The sequence below is a fragment of the Leptodactylus fuscus genome, chromosome 2 (assembly GCF_031893055.1).
Source record: "Leptodactylus fuscus isolate aLepFus1 chromosome 2, aLepFus1.hap2, whole genome shotgun sequence".
In the NCBI taxonomy this organism is placed as follows: domain Eukaryota; kingdom Metazoa; phylum Chordata; class Amphibia; order Anura; family Leptodactylidae; genus Leptodactylus; species Leptodactylus fuscus.
In genome coordinates, this window is record NC_134266.1 from 191,711,571 (window position 1) to 191,729,764 (window position 18,194).

The 18,194-nt window shown below is 40.5% G+C and overlaps 1 protein-coding gene across 1 annotated transcript in view; it reads left to right on the forward strand.

Moving 5' to 3' along the window:
• UGGT2 (UDP-glucose glycoprotein glucosyltransferase 2) overlaps positions 1-18,194 on the forward strand; it is a 197,559-nt gene that overhangs the window by 57,804 nt on the left and 121,561 nt on the right. The window contains exons 10-13 of the mRNA XM_075265381.1: positions 8,040-8,100; positions 10,367-10,458; positions 11,789-11,939; positions 16,454-16,573. Coding sequence (XP_075121482.1) covers positions 8,040-8,100; positions 10,367-10,458; positions 11,789-11,939; positions 16,454-16,573 — 424 coding nt within the window. The remainder of the gene's footprint in view (positions 1-8,039; positions 8,101-10,366; positions 10,459-11,788; positions 11,940-16,453; positions 16,574-18,194) is intronic.

Consider the following 18,194-nt stretch of genomic DNA (forward strand, 5'->3'; position numbering starts at 1 on the left):
TCATTGTAAATACTCCAAGATGAGTCCTTGGTTTTATTACATTATATGATAATGTGCATACACGATTGCTCTAGATTTTACATGACTAACCATTAAACGGAATTTAGATTGTGCCTTGTCAGGCGGTACGTAGTTCAATATCCGCCATTAATTGGGTATTGTCTAACCCTTTACAGATTCAGCCAGTGTTAAACTTCAGGATGGAGCAGTTTTTTCTTTTTCATTCTGAAAGCCATAAGCAGAGTCTAAGCAGAAAAAAGTTTCCAGCTTCAGAAAGTCTCCTGCTTCATAGTCACTGAAGACTGCCTAAATGTGGGCTTAGCCAGGACGCATGGTGTAGCTTTTTCTTTTATTTTTATCCTTTGTCCTATTGCAAACAGGAAAGCAAGGAGGGGGAAGGGGACACTGCTCCGCTCCAGGGATCTCTTTATTTATCAGTAAGGGGCACAGGAGGGCCAAGATTATTTAACCATTTAAATCCATGCATGCCAGTGTCCTTCTTTTTTTTTTTTTTTTTTTTTTTTTTTTTTTTTTTTTTTTAAGATGATGACCTTTAGTTTGGCTCATCCCGATTTTACAGATGGAAATGATGTGACTATTAAAGGGGTTGTCCAGGATATTATTTTTTTGTTCGTCTCATTTTCTGAGGCTGCTGATTGGCCTTAGCAATCACTTGACTTCTGAGGCCAGTCAGCCACCTAAGGAAAGGTACACGGGACCTCCGGCAAAAGAACATCACTGGACTGGACTGTGCTGGGAGGTACTGGAGCATCCAGGGACAGGGGAGTATGTGTTTGTTTTTATTTATTTATTTTTTTCACCTTCACTGACCTAATTTAAAATTAATTTTTATCCTTCACAACTTCTTTTAGCTCATCCTCCAGCACACTTTAGAATCAGATCATTTCATAGCATTTCCACTATGAAACAAATAGTGTATTAAGTCTTCTGCTTCCATGCAGTTGATGCCTAACCTGCTCTTGACTTTTCACATTGAAGGTCCTTTCACAGGTGTGGATTGGGAGGCCATTTGCACTCGACCACTTCTGCGCTGCAGAGACTAGCAGCAAAGTATTCCATTGTCTCTTGTACTAAAGTGCAGAAAGTATATGATACGATCTGACAATACTGCTAACAGTGCGAGTCCTGGAGGAAATGGGCACTGTGTGAATCCTAAATAGATCACCGTATGAGTTATTCATGCAGTCTGCCAGTTGTTACAGAATAAATATAATAAACAACCCAGACAGTCTTATTCCTTTTACCACAGAAAATATCTATATATATTTTTTTGCTTCCAGCGCCTGATTTCTCTAATGATGAATAGGTATATGATGTCTGATTCTTGATGATGTATCATAAAATGACCTAGAACTATTATCAGTGGACGGCCTCACTTTTAGCAAGCGAACCGCAAACAATACAGCGGTAACCTTTTGGGGGTTTTCAGCAAGGTTGTATAGGCTGCATTTGTCAGAATAGAATATATAACCAGGCCTCCTTGCTGTCATTGACTCCTATATGTATAGATCTTGGAGCCGCTGACATACATACAGGTGAAGAACCTGCTCCCTCCTCCACTTTATTGTCCATGTTGTACATAATTCTGACATATTTGGGGCGTACTAAAAATTGGAACAGATGACCATATCAGAGACTCATTTGAAAGAAGTTATTTTATTGGTTGCCATGGGTAACTGCTCTACTTTGGATCCGTTTTAATAACTGTGTTAAATTATGTGAATACATTTAGGGCATGTCATTATTGTATATTCTATTTCCTTATTTATCTGGCAAAGGTTTTACAATATGTCTATGAGCATATAGAAATAGAATTGTATATAGTACAATGACCAGAGTGTTCCCACCAAGATGAAAGTGCCTCAGTCGCTCCACAACTAAAGGCCTATTACACTGCCCGAATCAAGTTTTACTGACAATTACCTTATCCAAGTCTGGGGCCACACAATGTACCTAGATACCCTATGGTAGTAAATGAAGTTGTGTTGCGTCCTCTAGTGCGCCGTGACAGTGACTTTTAGTTGTAAAAAGAACACTGCTTAATCTTTTTGAGACTATAATTAGGCCTTTCATTAATGTCAATCCAGCGATCATTGGTTGCACAACAGGAGTCGCATGGAAAGTTCGGTTTTTTTTTTTGTTTTTTTTGAGTATGGTGCATAGACTTTAGGTGAGTTTGTAATGGGAATCTTTAGCAATTTTGGATAATAGTAGGAGAGAATTTTGTAGGTGCCATGTAGTCCTAGCCTCACTGAGAAGTGAAAGCCCCGACCTAGTAACTGGATACGGCTATATCACTATCCAGGTATATCACATGGCATCAACCTAATTATGGTGTAGACAAATTGGCAAATATTCATAGGTCTGCCTGCTGACTGCATCTTTTATGTAGTCAAGAAAACCCTGGTTAAATTGGGATGTGCCTCTAATAATCAGCTCAGCTATATGGTACATCAGTGATCATTCCTTTCTGATTCACTTAGCACTGTCCTATGTAAAGATGCCAGTATTAATTTGTATTGATCAGTGTTCTTATATCTGCGTCTTGAAATGCACCTTTAGGTCTCTTCCACATGACTGTGATATTTTTGACTAATCGAACATTTGTTAAGTGACTTTAATGTCTATTTTCGATGTTTGTTTTGCATCAGTTCTGATTTTGATGGCTGAGTGTCATGACTTTTACATCAGTTTTTAACTGTTCGACTCCGTTCCCATGGGGTAACGTGCCGCTCATTTAGACACGTAAACACGTGCCAGAGCGAGGCGCTTCAAAACTGATCCCATTGATTTCAATGGGTGCCGGCTTACGCGCGCTACACATTGACATCAATGGGAGGCTTTATAACCCATTGATTTCAATGTGTAGTGCACGTAAGCCGGCACCCATTGAAGACAATGGGATCTGTTTTGAAGCGCTTCGCTCTGACATGTGTTTACGTGTCTAAATGAGCGGCGCGTTACTCCGTGGGAAAGTAGCCTTAGTTTGGGAAAAAATAACGGAATACATTGGTCATTTTTTTTTGTTTTGAATCTGATCGGTTTCATTTCCATTAAAAACTGGCACTATCGACTTTCATGGAGTCCATTTGTCCATTAAAATAGACAGATAGTTCAGATCAGTTATTTGATGTGAAAAATGGACCGTCCAAAAAATGAATGTGTAGAAACATTATAGTCAATGTATATTCAAATAACTCGTATATTCACATGTGATGGACACTGCAAAAATATCATTTGCAAAAGGCCTTAAGCTATAGTCACACGACACATGAATAATCAACCAGAATATCAACTAGGGGCAGAAATAGACTTGACAGGCTGATTAGAAGGGCCAGCTCTGATCTGGGGAGCCCCCAGGACCCAGTACAGGTGGTGGGTGACAGAAGGATGCTGTCCATGGTGAGCTCCATGCTGGAGAACAAATCCCACCCCATGTATGGGACCTTGGCAGCACTGTAAGTGACCTCCTCACATTTGGGGTAAAGCAGACGGAGTGCTTCCTCCCAACCGCAGTCAGGCTACATAATCTACATCAGACCAAGTGAAGATCACTCTGTACAGTGAACTAAATGTTTCTGAAGGTCTTATTTCCATCTTTTTCTTCTCTTCCTTAGCCGCTATGGACTCCTAGTATATCTTCTCTTCTCAGCATATGTGTCTACTTCTGTAATATATTACTGTGTATTATCCTGTATCTGTATTACTCATGCTGCTGTAACATACTGAAATTTCCCCATGGTGGGACTATTAAAGGATTATCTCTTAATGGCCATGTGACTACAGCATTCAGTTTAATTCAAGCAAATGGGGACTGTTCACTTGAACGTTATTTTGAGTCCATTGAATCTGTTATCAAAATATCGTTAATGTCTTGTTTTGTCTATTTTCACAGATCCCTCCATATATTGTTGTATGGGGAATCCGTCAAAACGGCCACACTTGAGTGCAAGATGTTCATGCAAAATTGCATGGCCGCTCTGCACCTCAGTTGTGTAAATGTAGTCTAAATCATGAATTTGCAGTCCCCAAATCACGTTGTTGTATTCAATATTGCCATTTTAGTTGCATGTCCTCTTTATTATCTCATAATCTGAGGATGTTTTGTTTATTAGTTTGCATATACGCCGTATGATTATGGCAATTAAATTTAAAAACAAATGTGGTAGTAATGAGAAAAACTTAAACCTTTGGGCCCACTGAACCTTTAGCATGCCTTTTATGCAGCTAGGGTTTAGCTTCTTAAAGATGGCTCTGTGAAGACTGGCCACTTTCTGGATTAAATAGAAAAAGTTAGAATTTACAGAGGAGTCCAGAACTCCAGGAAACTACATCGTGTAAATGTCCATTGCACATATGAAGCTCATTTTCATGCTTTTTACCAGGAGACTGGAAATACACCCAATAAATCTATCAAAATAGAACCAATTTTTTTTTTTTTTTCTCAAATGAATATTTTTAGAATCTGTCCAGAAAACCTCTCCATGGTCATATATAGAGATGAGCGAACAGTGTTCTATCGAACACATGTTCGATCGGATATCAGGGTGTTCGCCATGTTCGAATCGAATCGAACACCACGTGGTAAAGTGCGCCAAAATTCGATTCCCCTCCCACCTTCCCTGGCGCCTTTTTTGCACCAATAACAGCGCAGGGGAGGGGACAGGAACTACGACACCGGGGGCATTGAAAAAAATTGGAAAAAGTCATTGGCTGCCGAAATCAGGTGACCTCCATTTTAGACGAATAGTGGATTTCAAATCCGGGTCATATGAGAATGTGAACTTTGTGACTATGAGACAGGGATAGCTGTACAGGCAGGGATAGCTAGGGATAACCTTTATTTAGGGGGGAATGTTATTAAAAATAACTTTTTGGGACTCTATCGGGTGTGTAATTGTGATTTTTGTGAGATAAACTTTTTCCCATAGGGATGCATTGGCCAGCGCTGATTGGCCGAATTCCGTACTCTGGCCAATCAGTGCTGGCCAATGCATTCTATTAGCTTGATGAAGCAGAGTGTGCACAAGGGTTCAAGCGCACCCTCGGCTCTGATGTAGCAGAGCCGAGGCTGCACAAGGGTTCAAGCGCACCCTCGGCTCTGATGTAGGAGAGCCGAGGGTGCACTTGAACCCTTGTGCACCCTCAGCTCTGCTACATCAGAGCTGAGGGTGCGCTTGAACCCTTGTGCACACTCTGCTTCATCAAGCTAATAGAATGCATTGGCCAGCGCTGATTGGCCAATGTATTCTATTAGCCTGATGAAGTAGAGCTGAATGTGTGTGCTAAGCACACACATTCAGCTCTACTTCATCGGGCTAATAGAATGCATTGGCCAGCGCTGATTGGCCAGAGTACGGAACTCGACCAATCAGCGCTGGCTCTGCTGGAGGAGGCGGAGTCTAAGATCGCTCCACACCAGTCTCCATTCAGGTCCGACCTTAGACTCCGCCTCCTCCGGCAGAGCCAGCGCTGATTGGCCGAAGGCTGGCCAATGCATTCCTATGCGAATGCAGAGACTTAGCAGTGCTGAGTCAGTTTTGCTCAACTACACATCTGATGCACACTCGGCACTGCTACATCAGATGTAGCAATCTGATGTAGCAGAGCCGAGGGTGCACTAGAACCCCTGTGCAAACTCAGTTCACGCTAATAGAATGCATTGGCCAGCGCTGATTGGCCAATGCATTCTATTAGCCCGATGAAGTAGAGCTGAATGTGTGTGCTAAGCACACACATTCAGCACTGCTTCATCACGCCAATACAATGCATTAGCCAGTGCTGATTGGCCAGAGTACGGAATTCGGCCAATCAGCGCTGGCTCTGCTGGAGGAGGCGGAGTCTAAGGTCGGACCTGAATGGAGACTGGTGTGGAGCGATCTTAGACTCCGCCTCCTCCAGCAGAGCCAGCGCTGATTGGTCGAGTTCCGTACTCTGGCCAATCAGCGCTGGCCAATGCATTCTATTAGCTTGATGAAGCAGAGTGTGCACAAGGGTTCAAGCGCACCCTCGGCTCTGATGTAGCAGAGCTGAGGGTGCACAAGGGTTCAAGTGCACCCTCGGCTCTCCTACATCAGAGCCGAGGGTGCGCTTGAACCCTTGTGCAGCCTCGGCTCTGCTACATCAGAGCCGAGGGTGCGCTTGAACCCTTGTGCACACTCTGCTTCATCAAGCTAATAGAATGCATTGGCCAGCACTGATTGGCCAGAGTACGGAATTCGGCCAATCAGCGCTGGCCAATGCATTCTATTAGCCCGATGAAGTAGAGCTGAATGTGTGTGCTAAGCACACACATTCAGCACTGCTTCATCACGCCAATACAATGCATTAGCCAGTGCTGATTGGCCAGAGTACGGAATTCGGCCAATCAGCGCTGGCTCTGCTGGAGGAGGCGGAGTCTAAGATCGCTCCACACCAGTCTCCATTCAGGTCCGACCTTAGACTCCGCCTCCTCCAGCAGAGCCAGCGCTGATTGGCCGAATTCCGTACTCTGGCCAATCAGCACTGGCTAATGCATTGTATTGGCTTGATGAAGCAGTGCTGAATGTGTGTGCTTAGCACACACATTCAGCTCTACTTCATCGGGCTAATAGAATGCATTGGCCAATCAGCGCTGGCCAATGCATTCTATTAGCGTGAACTGAGTTTGCACAGGGGTTCTAGTGCACCCTCGGCTCTGCTACATCAGATTGCTACATCTGATGTAGCAGTGCCGAGTGTGCATCAGATGTGTAGTTGAGCAAAACTGACTCAGCACTGCTAAGTCTGCATTCGCATAGGAATGCATTGGCCAGCCTTCGGCCAATCAGCGCTGGCTCTGCCGGAGGAGGCGGAGTCTAAGGTCGGACCTGAATGGAGACTGGTGTGGAGCGATCTTAGACTCCGCCTCCTCCAGCAGAGCCAGCGCTGATTGGTCGAGTTCCGTACTCTGGCCAATCAGCACTGGCTAATGCATTGTATTGGCGTGATGAAGCAGTGCTGAATGTGTGTGCTTAGCACACACATTCAGCTCTACTTCATCGGGCTAATAGAATGCATTGGCCAGCGCTGATTGGCCAGAGTACGGAATTCGGCCAATCAGCGCTGGCTCTGCTGGAGGAGGCGGAGTCTAAGATCGCTCCACACCAGTCTCCATTCAGGTCCGACCTTAGACTCCGCCTCCTCCAGCAGAGCCAGCGCTGATTGGCCAGAGTACGGAATTCGGCCAATCAGCACTGGCTAATGCATTGTATTGGCTTGATGAAGCAGTGCTGAATGTGTGTGCTTAGCACACACATTCAGCTCTACTTCATCGGGCTAATAGAATGCATTGGCCAATCAGCGCTGGCCAATGCATTCTATTAGCGTGAACTGAGTTTGCACAGGGGTTCTAGTGCACCCTCGGCTCTGCTACATCAGATTGCTACATCTGATGTAGCAGTGCCGAGTGTGCATCAGATGTGTAGTTGAGCAAAACTGACTCAGCACTGCTAAGTCTGCATTCGCATAGGAATGCATTGGCCAGCCTTCGGCCAATCAGCGCTGGCTCTGCCGGAGGAGGCGGAGTCTAAGGTCGGACCTGAATGGAGACTGGTGTGGAGCGATCTTAGACTCCGCCTCCTCCAGCAGAGCCAGCGCTGATTGGTCGAGTTCCGTACTCTGGCCAATCAGCACTGGCCAATGCATTTCTATGGGGAAAAGTTAGCTTGCGAAAATCGCAAACTGACAGGGATTTCCATGAAATAAAGTGACTTTTATGCCCCCAGACATGCTTCCCCTGCTGTCCCAGTGTCATTCCAGGGTGTTGGTATCATTTCCTGGGGTGTCATAGTGGACTTGGTGACCCTCCAGACACGAATTTGGGTTTCCCCCTTAACGAGTTTATGTTCCCCATAGACTATAATGGGGTTCGAAACCCATTCGAACACTCGAACAGTGAGCGGCTGTTCGAATCGAATTTCGAACCTCGAACATTTTAGTGTTCGCTCATCTCTAGTCATATACAGTAGCTAATTATGATTTATTCTTATTTTTAACAGATCTCTAACAAGAATTGCACTAAACCAGGAAATGAGGAAAGAAATTGAGGAAAATCAAAAGGTTTGCTTCTGATAATGAGTCGTTCTGTTTGTGTGCAGTAGTTCTACATAGTTGTCCTTTCTTGCCTCTCCTCCTGTGTCAAGATATGCCATAAGTGGCACCAGATGACAATCTTAGGAAAAGAAAAAAAAAATATTGCTTTACTCACAACATGAGTTAAGCAGTCATCATGCTCTGCTTATCCTCACATAACTCACAACAGGAGAAGTAAGTGGTATATGGTAGATGTCCTAATAGACTAGACAATAAGCAGAAATTATCCATCTAAATATATAAAAGTATAGATTAATAGAGATGAGCGAGTACTGTTCGGATCAGCCAATCCAAACAGCACACTCGCATAGAAATGAATGGACGTAGCCAGCACGCGGGAGGTTAAGCGGCGGGCCGCCGTCAAAGCGGAAGTACCAGGTGCATCCATTCATTTCTATGGAGCGTGCTGTTTGGATCGGCTGATCCGAACAGTACTCGCTCATCTCTATAGATTAGCTCTTTCTGTTTGTTTTATTTGAAAATGAAGCTGCAGTGTTTCTATCCTTAGGTGACTGGCGTTTAGTGTATTACATCCCCCTATGGCACAATAACCCTGTACATATACATTAAACACTCTACAAATAACTATAAGATAATTAAAAGGACGTGAGCTGGACAGAAGCTCATATGAAGACTGTTGTCACTTTTTTACATTCAGCTCCCCCAAGTGTATAGCACTAAAAGTTTCTAAACCTTAGCATTTGCAGGCATTAAATTGGCGACATAGTGCCTATAGTCCATCCATCTAGCAGCAGGGGATGGCGGCTCCAGCTGTGCAGAACGGAATCATTCCCATTTGAGATAATGAAAGCAGAGCACCAACATGCAGCAAAGGGAGAGGGATGACAAAGGTGTTAAAAGTAGAAAATATTATGATTGCATTTAAGCAAAATAGCATTCAGGCTGTATGGTAGCCTGTGAAATCCAGGCCTAGCTTTAAAGAGGTTATTAGGGAAAGAAAATAGTTTGTTGAATTTGCATTATCACTTATGTCTCACCATAGACAATAGTCAAATGAGTGTTACAATGCTGAAACTGCAGCCAGTATTAATGGGCTTTGTTCTACATCATTAGCTTATTTTTCTTAGTTTGTTTCCTCTTGGGATATTAGTTGTCATATTAGAATGAAGAATCTTTGTTGTATAAAACAGTAGTTGCTGTCTGAATTCTTCTATGGTTCCTCATATCTATATTGTGTGTGCCCCTCATCAAAATGTTGGTATGTTCATGCTTTCACCAGTGGTAAGCAACCTATCCTCAGGACTGCTCAAGGCAATGTTGTTTTTTTTTTGGACTTTGCAGAAATTCAGCTAAAGGAACCCATAAGACAAAATGAAATTTCATTCATTAGTAACCGAACTTACTAGCGAAGTTAGGATTATATTAGATAATGTCTAGGCAATGTCAGTTGCACTTAAACATAATTTTAGTTAGGTTTACATTGAGGTCCTTTTCATATATTCAGTACATATTCTTAAGTAATTTTCCTAGCCCTAATAAGGAAATGATGTTATCTAATGTTAAAGGCTTATTCCTATCTTGGTGAATCATAGCTGAGACTGGAATAAATGGCTCCAAAGTCAGGACCACCAAAGTGGAGCTTAAAGAAACATTCAAGTAGCATTGCTCTATGTGATTTCCTTAACTCTAATAGAAGTGAATTAAAGCTACACAAACAGTGTATCACGTTTACTTATGCTGTTTCCTTTAACTATGGAGGTACAAAAATCGTGTGGCCCAGCTGTGCTATGCTGTTTCAGTACCTCTCATTCATCTATATGGACATTATAGAAGCATGCCCAAAAAGTGCAACATACTTCATTTACATAAACAAAAACCTATAGATTATTTCCATTTACACTCTTCAGTCTAATCTGTAAAACCACCTATATAATATTGTACTGATCTCTGAGTCTATGAAACACCTTTGACCTGTCAAGTCAACTTATTGTCCTTTGTTGGACCACTTGTCAGTCTCTCATGTCCTTACATATTCTGCCATGTTTTTTCTGCTTCCAATCCTTATTACCCAGTGTATCCCATGTTTTAGCTGATGTCAATGTCGCAGGATAATCAGACCTGACTGCATGTAATGACAAATGTATATGTGTTGGGTTTACAGATCAACTAAGATGAGCCTTGCTAGATCTTATGTAAATGCTAAGAATTTATTGTATTTGTTGAAACAGAGACTTAAGATATATATTTCCACGTTTTTTTTTTTTTCTAAAAGCATTTATCAGAGACATATGGAATCCAGCCTGGAGATGCAAACCTGTATATCAATGGCCTTCAGATTGATCTCGATGCTCAAAATTCCTTCAGGTAAGACTTTGTGTTTGTGATGTAGGCATCAGAGTTCTGGAGTAATTTGTGCCAAAATACTGGAATACATGGCTGACTCCATATCTCTAAAATGTTTTACACGTTTTTTGTGGTTCACCTGATAATGATATGTGGTTTGACAGAAAGTAGCTTACCTGAAAAAGGGACATGGCTTAAGATGATACATTGTGCACCAAATATGCTCCAAGATTTTGTTACGTTTTTTGTGTAAACTAAAGGTAGGTCCATTCTTATAATGTCCATAAAAAAAACGCCTATCACAGATATTAATGGACACTAACTGTTGTTAATGTGTTTGTTTTTTTTTAACTGATTAATTCATTGGATCGGTTAATAAAAACGACACAGTAGTGTCTAATATTTTTGTCCGCAAAAAAAAAAAAAAAAAAAATGTGATGTCACACTAGCGCTTGAACTCTGTTTGGGGTTTCCGTCCCCGAACCAGATTTAAAAAAATGCTGAGGTAAAAGCGCTGCAAGAAGTACTTTTCTCATTTTTTGGGTGGAAACCCAGCGGATTCCATAGACTGTAATAGAATCCGCCAGGTTTCTACCCAAAAAAATGAGGGAAAAGTGCTTCTTGCTATTCTGTGGGTAACAGCTTTTTTTTTTTTTTAAGCAGATTAGGTTTCCATTTGGGGGGTCCCCATACGCAGGTTCGAACCAACAGTCAGCCAAGATCATAGCAGCAGCATATTTTAATACTTTCTGCTTTACGATTATGATTTAGAACTATTGCATCAGTAAATATTAATGTGTGCATTTATGTGATATAATTGTGATATACATTTTGTGGGGAAGGTAGATCAATAGAAGCAGTGGTGTGGACCCAACCAGTCAGTGACAGGGATGCAAATCTTGAAGCAAAGCAGTTTATTTAAGAAAAAACACAAAATAAACATTTAAATCAGGCACAAAAATTAGCTAAATAAAATATAGCTTTAACTTCATGCTAAACGCCAAAAAAATCCTGCTCGTCTGAGTGCTAACTAAACAGAAAATACTAACTGTACTTGTGGCTTTCTACCGGCCACATGAATCAACCAAAAAAACACTGTACCGTATCACAAGGCTGTCAGTGTCATGACAGACCCAGGCACTTCCTCTCCTACCAGGATCTGCCCTGAAGTGCAGGCTCTGCAGCTGTTTATGGGCCAGTAATGAGCCTCAGGATCCACACCTGGGGCTGAAACCTATTCCAGACCCGCACTGGACCACACATAAGTGAGGCATCTGGGGCTGATAGAGGGACTCCTGCATTTTGCCTTTTAACTTCTCACGATACACATATATGATCTTACTTTTAACAGTATCTTGGATATCCTGAAATATGAAGGGAGAGCACTTCATGGCCTCTCAGTCTTGGGAATTAAAAATGAAGACATCATAAAATATTTGCAATTACAAGTCCACCCTGGGGAGGAAAGCTATGCTTTAGATATCCGGAATTCGGCTGTTAATGTAAGTAAGCTCTCATGTCTGTCTGTCTGTTATATGCCAACATATCAGGGACATGGGCCTTAGAGACCCTTTCATATGTGCGACTGCTGCAATACCTATAGCTGTGCCACTCGAGTTTGTTCTGAATTGGAAAAATATTAAAGGAACATTCCCATTTGAAACATTTATGACATATTGGATGGCATTTATATTTTAGACCCAAATCTATCAGAAGAATTCAGGTCCCTCCCCCACTTGGTGCAAACTGCAAAACAGAGGTTGGGGGACCCCTATTCTGAAGGTAGATGTAGGTTCCAGAGGTATGTCACACATCTGTCAGTCACTTATAACATATTATGTTGATACGGGATAAATGTCCCAGATGGGGGATACCGGTTTAAACTATAATAAATCATAAATATGTGATATATTTATGTAGGTCACGAGAATAATATGAATGTTAGCAGCATAATTACAATACTCAGCATCAGCTTTTCCAGCTTCATAAAAATCAAGGATGTACCAATTGTGTGTTTTGTTTTTTTACGGACACTTGGGGAAAAAAATCTCCTACATATGCAAATGTGCAGGATATTAAACATTTGGAAACCCTGCCTAGTGGACCAGTCTGCTTTATTGACAAGTGAAAATACTACTTAGTAATACCCAGACCTTTATAGGTGTTCAGTGTTTGTTCTACCACAATGGCTTTGAAACCATTCAGTGTATCCAAAAAGAAAAATTGAACAAATTGATTAAAAGCTTGACTGTTTTGTGTCAGAGAGAAAGCCACCTTGTCTTTTGAGGGGATTTTACAAGAAATATGGGGAAAACATGTTCTGTGTATGGGCCATTTACATATTTATACAGGTTTATCATATCTCCTCTTAAGCGTCTCCTTCTCCAGACTAAACATATTAAACCCCTTTGGGCTCTCCTCATAACTGAGGTCCTCCATGCCCCTTTATCAGCTTTGTGGTCCTCTGTTGAACCTTTTCCAACTCCAGGATATCCTTTCTATGTACTGGTGCCCATAACTGAACTTCATAATCCAGATGGGGCCGTATCAATGACTTATAAGTGGTAATATTACATCCGTCTTGTGAGTTTGTACCCCTTTTAATACGTGAGAATATCCTGAAGGTGATTGACATTGCATGCTGTAATTTAATCTATGATCTACAAGTACACCCAGGTCTTTCTCCACCAGCGACACTCCCAGCATTATTCCACGTAGGACATAAATTACTTGTGGATTATTTTTACTTAGATGCGTGACTTTACATTTATCCACAATGAACCTCATTTGCCTTGTGGATTCCCAAACACTCAGTCTGTCCAAGTCTGCTTGTAACCTACTTGCATCCTCCATAGATTACACTATACTACATAGATTGGTGTCATCTGCAAAAACAGAGACAGTGCTATTAAACCCATCATCATTGTCATTAATAAATCAGTTATATAACAGTGGACTCAGCACTGAACCCTGGGGTACATCACTTATAATAGGACCAGTCTGAGCTGCAGTCATTGACCACAACTCTCTGGATATGATCCTTCAACTGGTGAATCCAATTACAAGTTATATCCAGGAACACTATATCCACAGCCTCCCCTCTGTCCAGATTTCTACTCACCTCTCCATAATAGCAAGTGAGTTTAGTCTGACAAATTCTGTCTTTAGTAAAACCGTGCTGTCTGTCACTTACAATGTTACGAATACTCACATATTCCTATATATAATCGCTTATGAGCCCCTCATACAGTTTCCTCACAATGGATGTTAAGCTCAACAGTCTTTAATTACCTGGGGAACACCTAAAGCGCTTTTTGAAAATGGGGACCACTTTAGCCTTGCACCAATCCCACTGCACTGTACCAGTCACTAGAAAATCCCTAAAAATTGAGAATAAGGATACAGCAATGACTGGACTGAGTTCTTTCAGCACTCGGTGAGTGTAATCCATCTGGGCATGGAGTCTTCCTAACATTTATTTTGTTTAGCTTGGCCTGAACCATTTCTATGTTTATCCAGTTTAGTGTATTGGTTGCTGTATTACCAACATTGGTGACACCTACATCACAGCTAAAGAACCCATTTAGTATCCCTGCTTTTTCTTGATCCCTTGTGACCAACTCTCCATTACCTTTATTTAGAGGACCTATTTGTTGTTTTTGGGCGTTTTTGTATTTAAAAAATTTGGAGGGGTGGGTAAGTTTTGCTCTCCATAGCTACCTGTCTTTCATTATGTATTTTATATGTTATGTAATTTTCAAAGACTACAGATGATCCTTCAGATTTCTATTTTTTTAAATGTTTATTTTTGCTTGTTGCTCTTTTAACCAAAGCTGTAAACCTTCATGAACTACTTTCCTCTCTGCATGACTCGTGTGGAAAACACACTGACCCTATTATAGTGTATGGGGTCCATGTGCTTACATTGCTCACCGCTTGTCAATGGGTTTGGTATTCTGTTCGGGGGATCCCCAAGCGGACTCTCCAAATGGAATACCAAATGCAGATGTGAACCAGGCCTTATGTCCTCATCATGAACATGTAAACCCCTCTTGATGTATCCCATGATTTTCTTTGCCTTGGAAGCAGCTGCCTGGCACTGGTTGCTAAAATTAAGTTTACTGTGAGCCAGTATCCTCAAGCCTTTTTCAGGGGCAGTTTTATTCACAGTTTTCTTATTTAATATATAACTACAATGCTTGTTTCCATTGCCCATGTGCATAACTTTGCATTTATCCACATTTAAAATTACTTTGTCACTTCCCCGCCAAACTGCTGCTTCCCTAAATCCCTCTGTAACATTATGCTATCTTTCCCTGTGTTGACTACTTTAGTGACCTTAGTGATCACCAACAAGTATTGGCATTCTACTCTCTAAACTCTATGCCAGGTTATTAATAAAAAAATACAAGAGACACAGTTTTGACCCATGTGGTGCTCTATTAAACACCTTTTGAAAAGTCTGGATAAATTGACAGACTTTAAATGCACTTTCCCACAAGTAGCACAGTATGACCATTGGGGGCTTTACTTATTAGCGTTTATCAGCACTAGAATAAATTCCACTCAAACAGAGATCTGGTTGTTACATGTATAGATATGAGGCGTGTATTCCTCCACCATAACATACTTTCTAATTACCACACGCTAGTGTTTGATTAAAGATTGGCAGAAATAGATTGACCTCAGAATAATATACATTAGCTAGCAATTATTCTTGGCTGGAAAGCAGAATATTTGTTCTTATTTCTGTGCCCTCGCACGTGTTATTGTAAAAAGTAATTAACAAGGAGTCTACAATGATAAATGGCACATGTCCTTTTAATGGAGTAGCAAATTAAAACAAAATACACAGTAGAAATAAGTAAACTGAAACTCTGGGCTATCAAATTACCATGTTAACACTGTGCGTGAAATCATCATAATGCATATAAACGTGGGTACGTTTCAGATTGATGGTATTTTTCTTTTTATTGCTTTTGTCAATTTGCTTAAACTTGAAAAGTTTAACTGTCGTCGGATATCAGTATTCAGATATCTATCTACAGTAAATTGTTTTTTTTTTTCGTTTTGTATATTGCTTCCTTATAAAGTTCTTAAAAGAAAAAAAAAAATAGGATGGAAAAAATATATATTACTAAGTTGACTTGCCCACTCACTTTCCAGTTGGCGGTATTTTTGATTACATGTGAATGGTTCAATCAGTTTTATTCACAATATTTAAAATTAGTCGTTTTTTTTTTCTCTAATTACCATGGTCAGCGAGAAAATGGTAAAATGTGTAATTTATTGACTTTGAATCTGTACTACCTGAGAACAGAGGACTCCACCGAATGTTCTCACTAAATCACTACCTTCTCTATGTGACTGTACTTACTCACTGAGGTGGTCCGCCTACTGGACTGCTAAACACAAAAACAGCGGGATCTGGATAAATTAGTTCCCGGTTGAACTGAACCTTACTCAAGAAACCTATCTAATAATCTGTTCCTGCTATTTCAGGGTTTCCCACAGATGTGGAGAACAGAGTTAGATTTAGTAGGGGATACTAAATTATCCGATAAATCTTAATACTGTACATCTAACTAACATACCTTTGTTCTGTTTAGGCAATGCTATAAACATATTAAATAATGGTCTAGTCACAAGCTTTGTGTAATAGGAGTCAGTATTTCCCTGGAGCCCTTACTGTAATGTACATGCCTAGACTGACACTTCTTTGGAGGTTCCCAGACCTACAAACATTAGGACAGTGTTTCGGGTACAGACCTTGGACTCGCAAATACAGATCTCGTTGGTAGATTTATTTTTTGAATTACGAATGATGAAATAGACTTTGTACACAACAATGTGATTTGCTTCTGCAGATTTTCAGAGCAGAACCCTCATGGAACAAATCTGATGTTTACTAGTTTGGTTTTTGCCGGTTTTTAATACATGGCTACAGATATATGGAATTTCTTTCTCATGATACGATTATTTTCATGTAAAATAACAAATATTTTTTTATGTTCAGTGGGTTAATGATATTGAGACGGATCACAAGTATTCAAAATGGTCATCAAGTCTCCAAGAACTATTAAGACCAGTCTTTCCTGGAGCCATACGTCCCATTAGACGCAACTTTTTCAATTTGGTGAGTATCCTCTCATGTGCATTCAATATATTGTGCTTTAAAACCTTTGTCCAGGAGTATATTGCGTATGCCCCTAGGGCTTAACTGGGTTATGAGAATGCAGCAGGTTCCTTGGCCACTGCATGGTTTACAGAGCCGTTCTGACCATGGACCGTAAATCACATGACCATGCTCCGACTTTTATCCACTAGAAGTAACAATGAATGACGACAAGCCGAAATCTAGAAAACTGTGAGGAATTGATACAGAAAGTATATTGGAAAATTGAATATCCTTCTATTGTACATTTGTTTGTCAATATTGGTCTGAAAGTGGCCAACCCCTTTAAGCTATTGTCAGACCTGGCTACAATGTATTTCCCACGAGAACAAAGTAATTATGCATATTCAACATGCCTGGCCTTTCATTCCTCTAGTATCTGTTAGAGAGTTACAACACCACCATACATTTTAGATGATTATCCAGTCTTGCACAAACCGGTAAATTCATATATAATACATATGGTCAAATGTAGGGGAAAAATTCAGTTGTGATTTTTTTTTTTTTTTTTTTTTTTTTCCCCCCCCACTTTGCTCTCCTATTCTTTTTGTTTGTTTTTTTTTCTTTCTTTAAGAACAATATGGTTACAAAAAAAGGTACCTTTATTTTCAGGATATGAAGAAGAAATTGTGGCACTGTAAAATTGGTGCTCTGTCTGTAAATGGACACCTGTGCGTGCGTGCGTGCGTGTGTGTGTGTATGTATATGTGTATATATATATATATATACACTCTCACACTCTCACACTCTCACACTCTCACACTCTCACACTCTCACACTCTCACACTCTCACACTCACGATGTGTTGTGATTTAGACCACAACCGAAACCAACTGATTTTTTGGACCATCTTGATTTATGTGGATTATTCTATATATTTTTTTTTTTATTTTTTTTTTTATTTTTTTTTTTATATGCACTAAATTGTAAATATAGAACTGCAGCATCTGTTGTGAACAACACCATTGAATCACTAATGAGATAAGCAGAAAATAAATACAATTAGTTGCTGCTGTTAGGAGGAAATATGACAAAGATTAATGGTGTACAATAGGCTGACGGGAAAAAAAAATCCCTGCCATCTGCTTTAATCATAATACAAGTTTTGCAAAACACATCAATGGTTTCTTCAGTAGTGTCCTGTACGGAAAGAGAAGACAGTCATTCTGACCTTGGTGGAAGTTAATGAATATCTTTATTGCTAGGAATACAAACATAAGAGCAATGATAACTGTGCCTTTTACTATGGAGACAATCCCAATATAAAATCAGAAATTTTTTTTTTCTTACATAAGACATTTTTATTCCTTATCTAGGTGTTTTATTCTATAATTCCTTTAAAACGTAGTTTAATACCATGTTGACTCTTCTACAACGATGGATTCAGTTTGCTAAGTTTACAGAAGTGTTGAGAAAATATATCCCAAAAGTTCCTTCTAATCCTGCTGGGGGCTTGTACCGTTCAAGTCGTCCTCAGGGGCAATACGTTCCTAATGAGAAAGTAACTAAGCCTTTTGGGGATAAGAGAAAGTAGCTGCGGATTAGGGAATAACTGTAGCTTGAAGTAGTAAACAATGCTTAG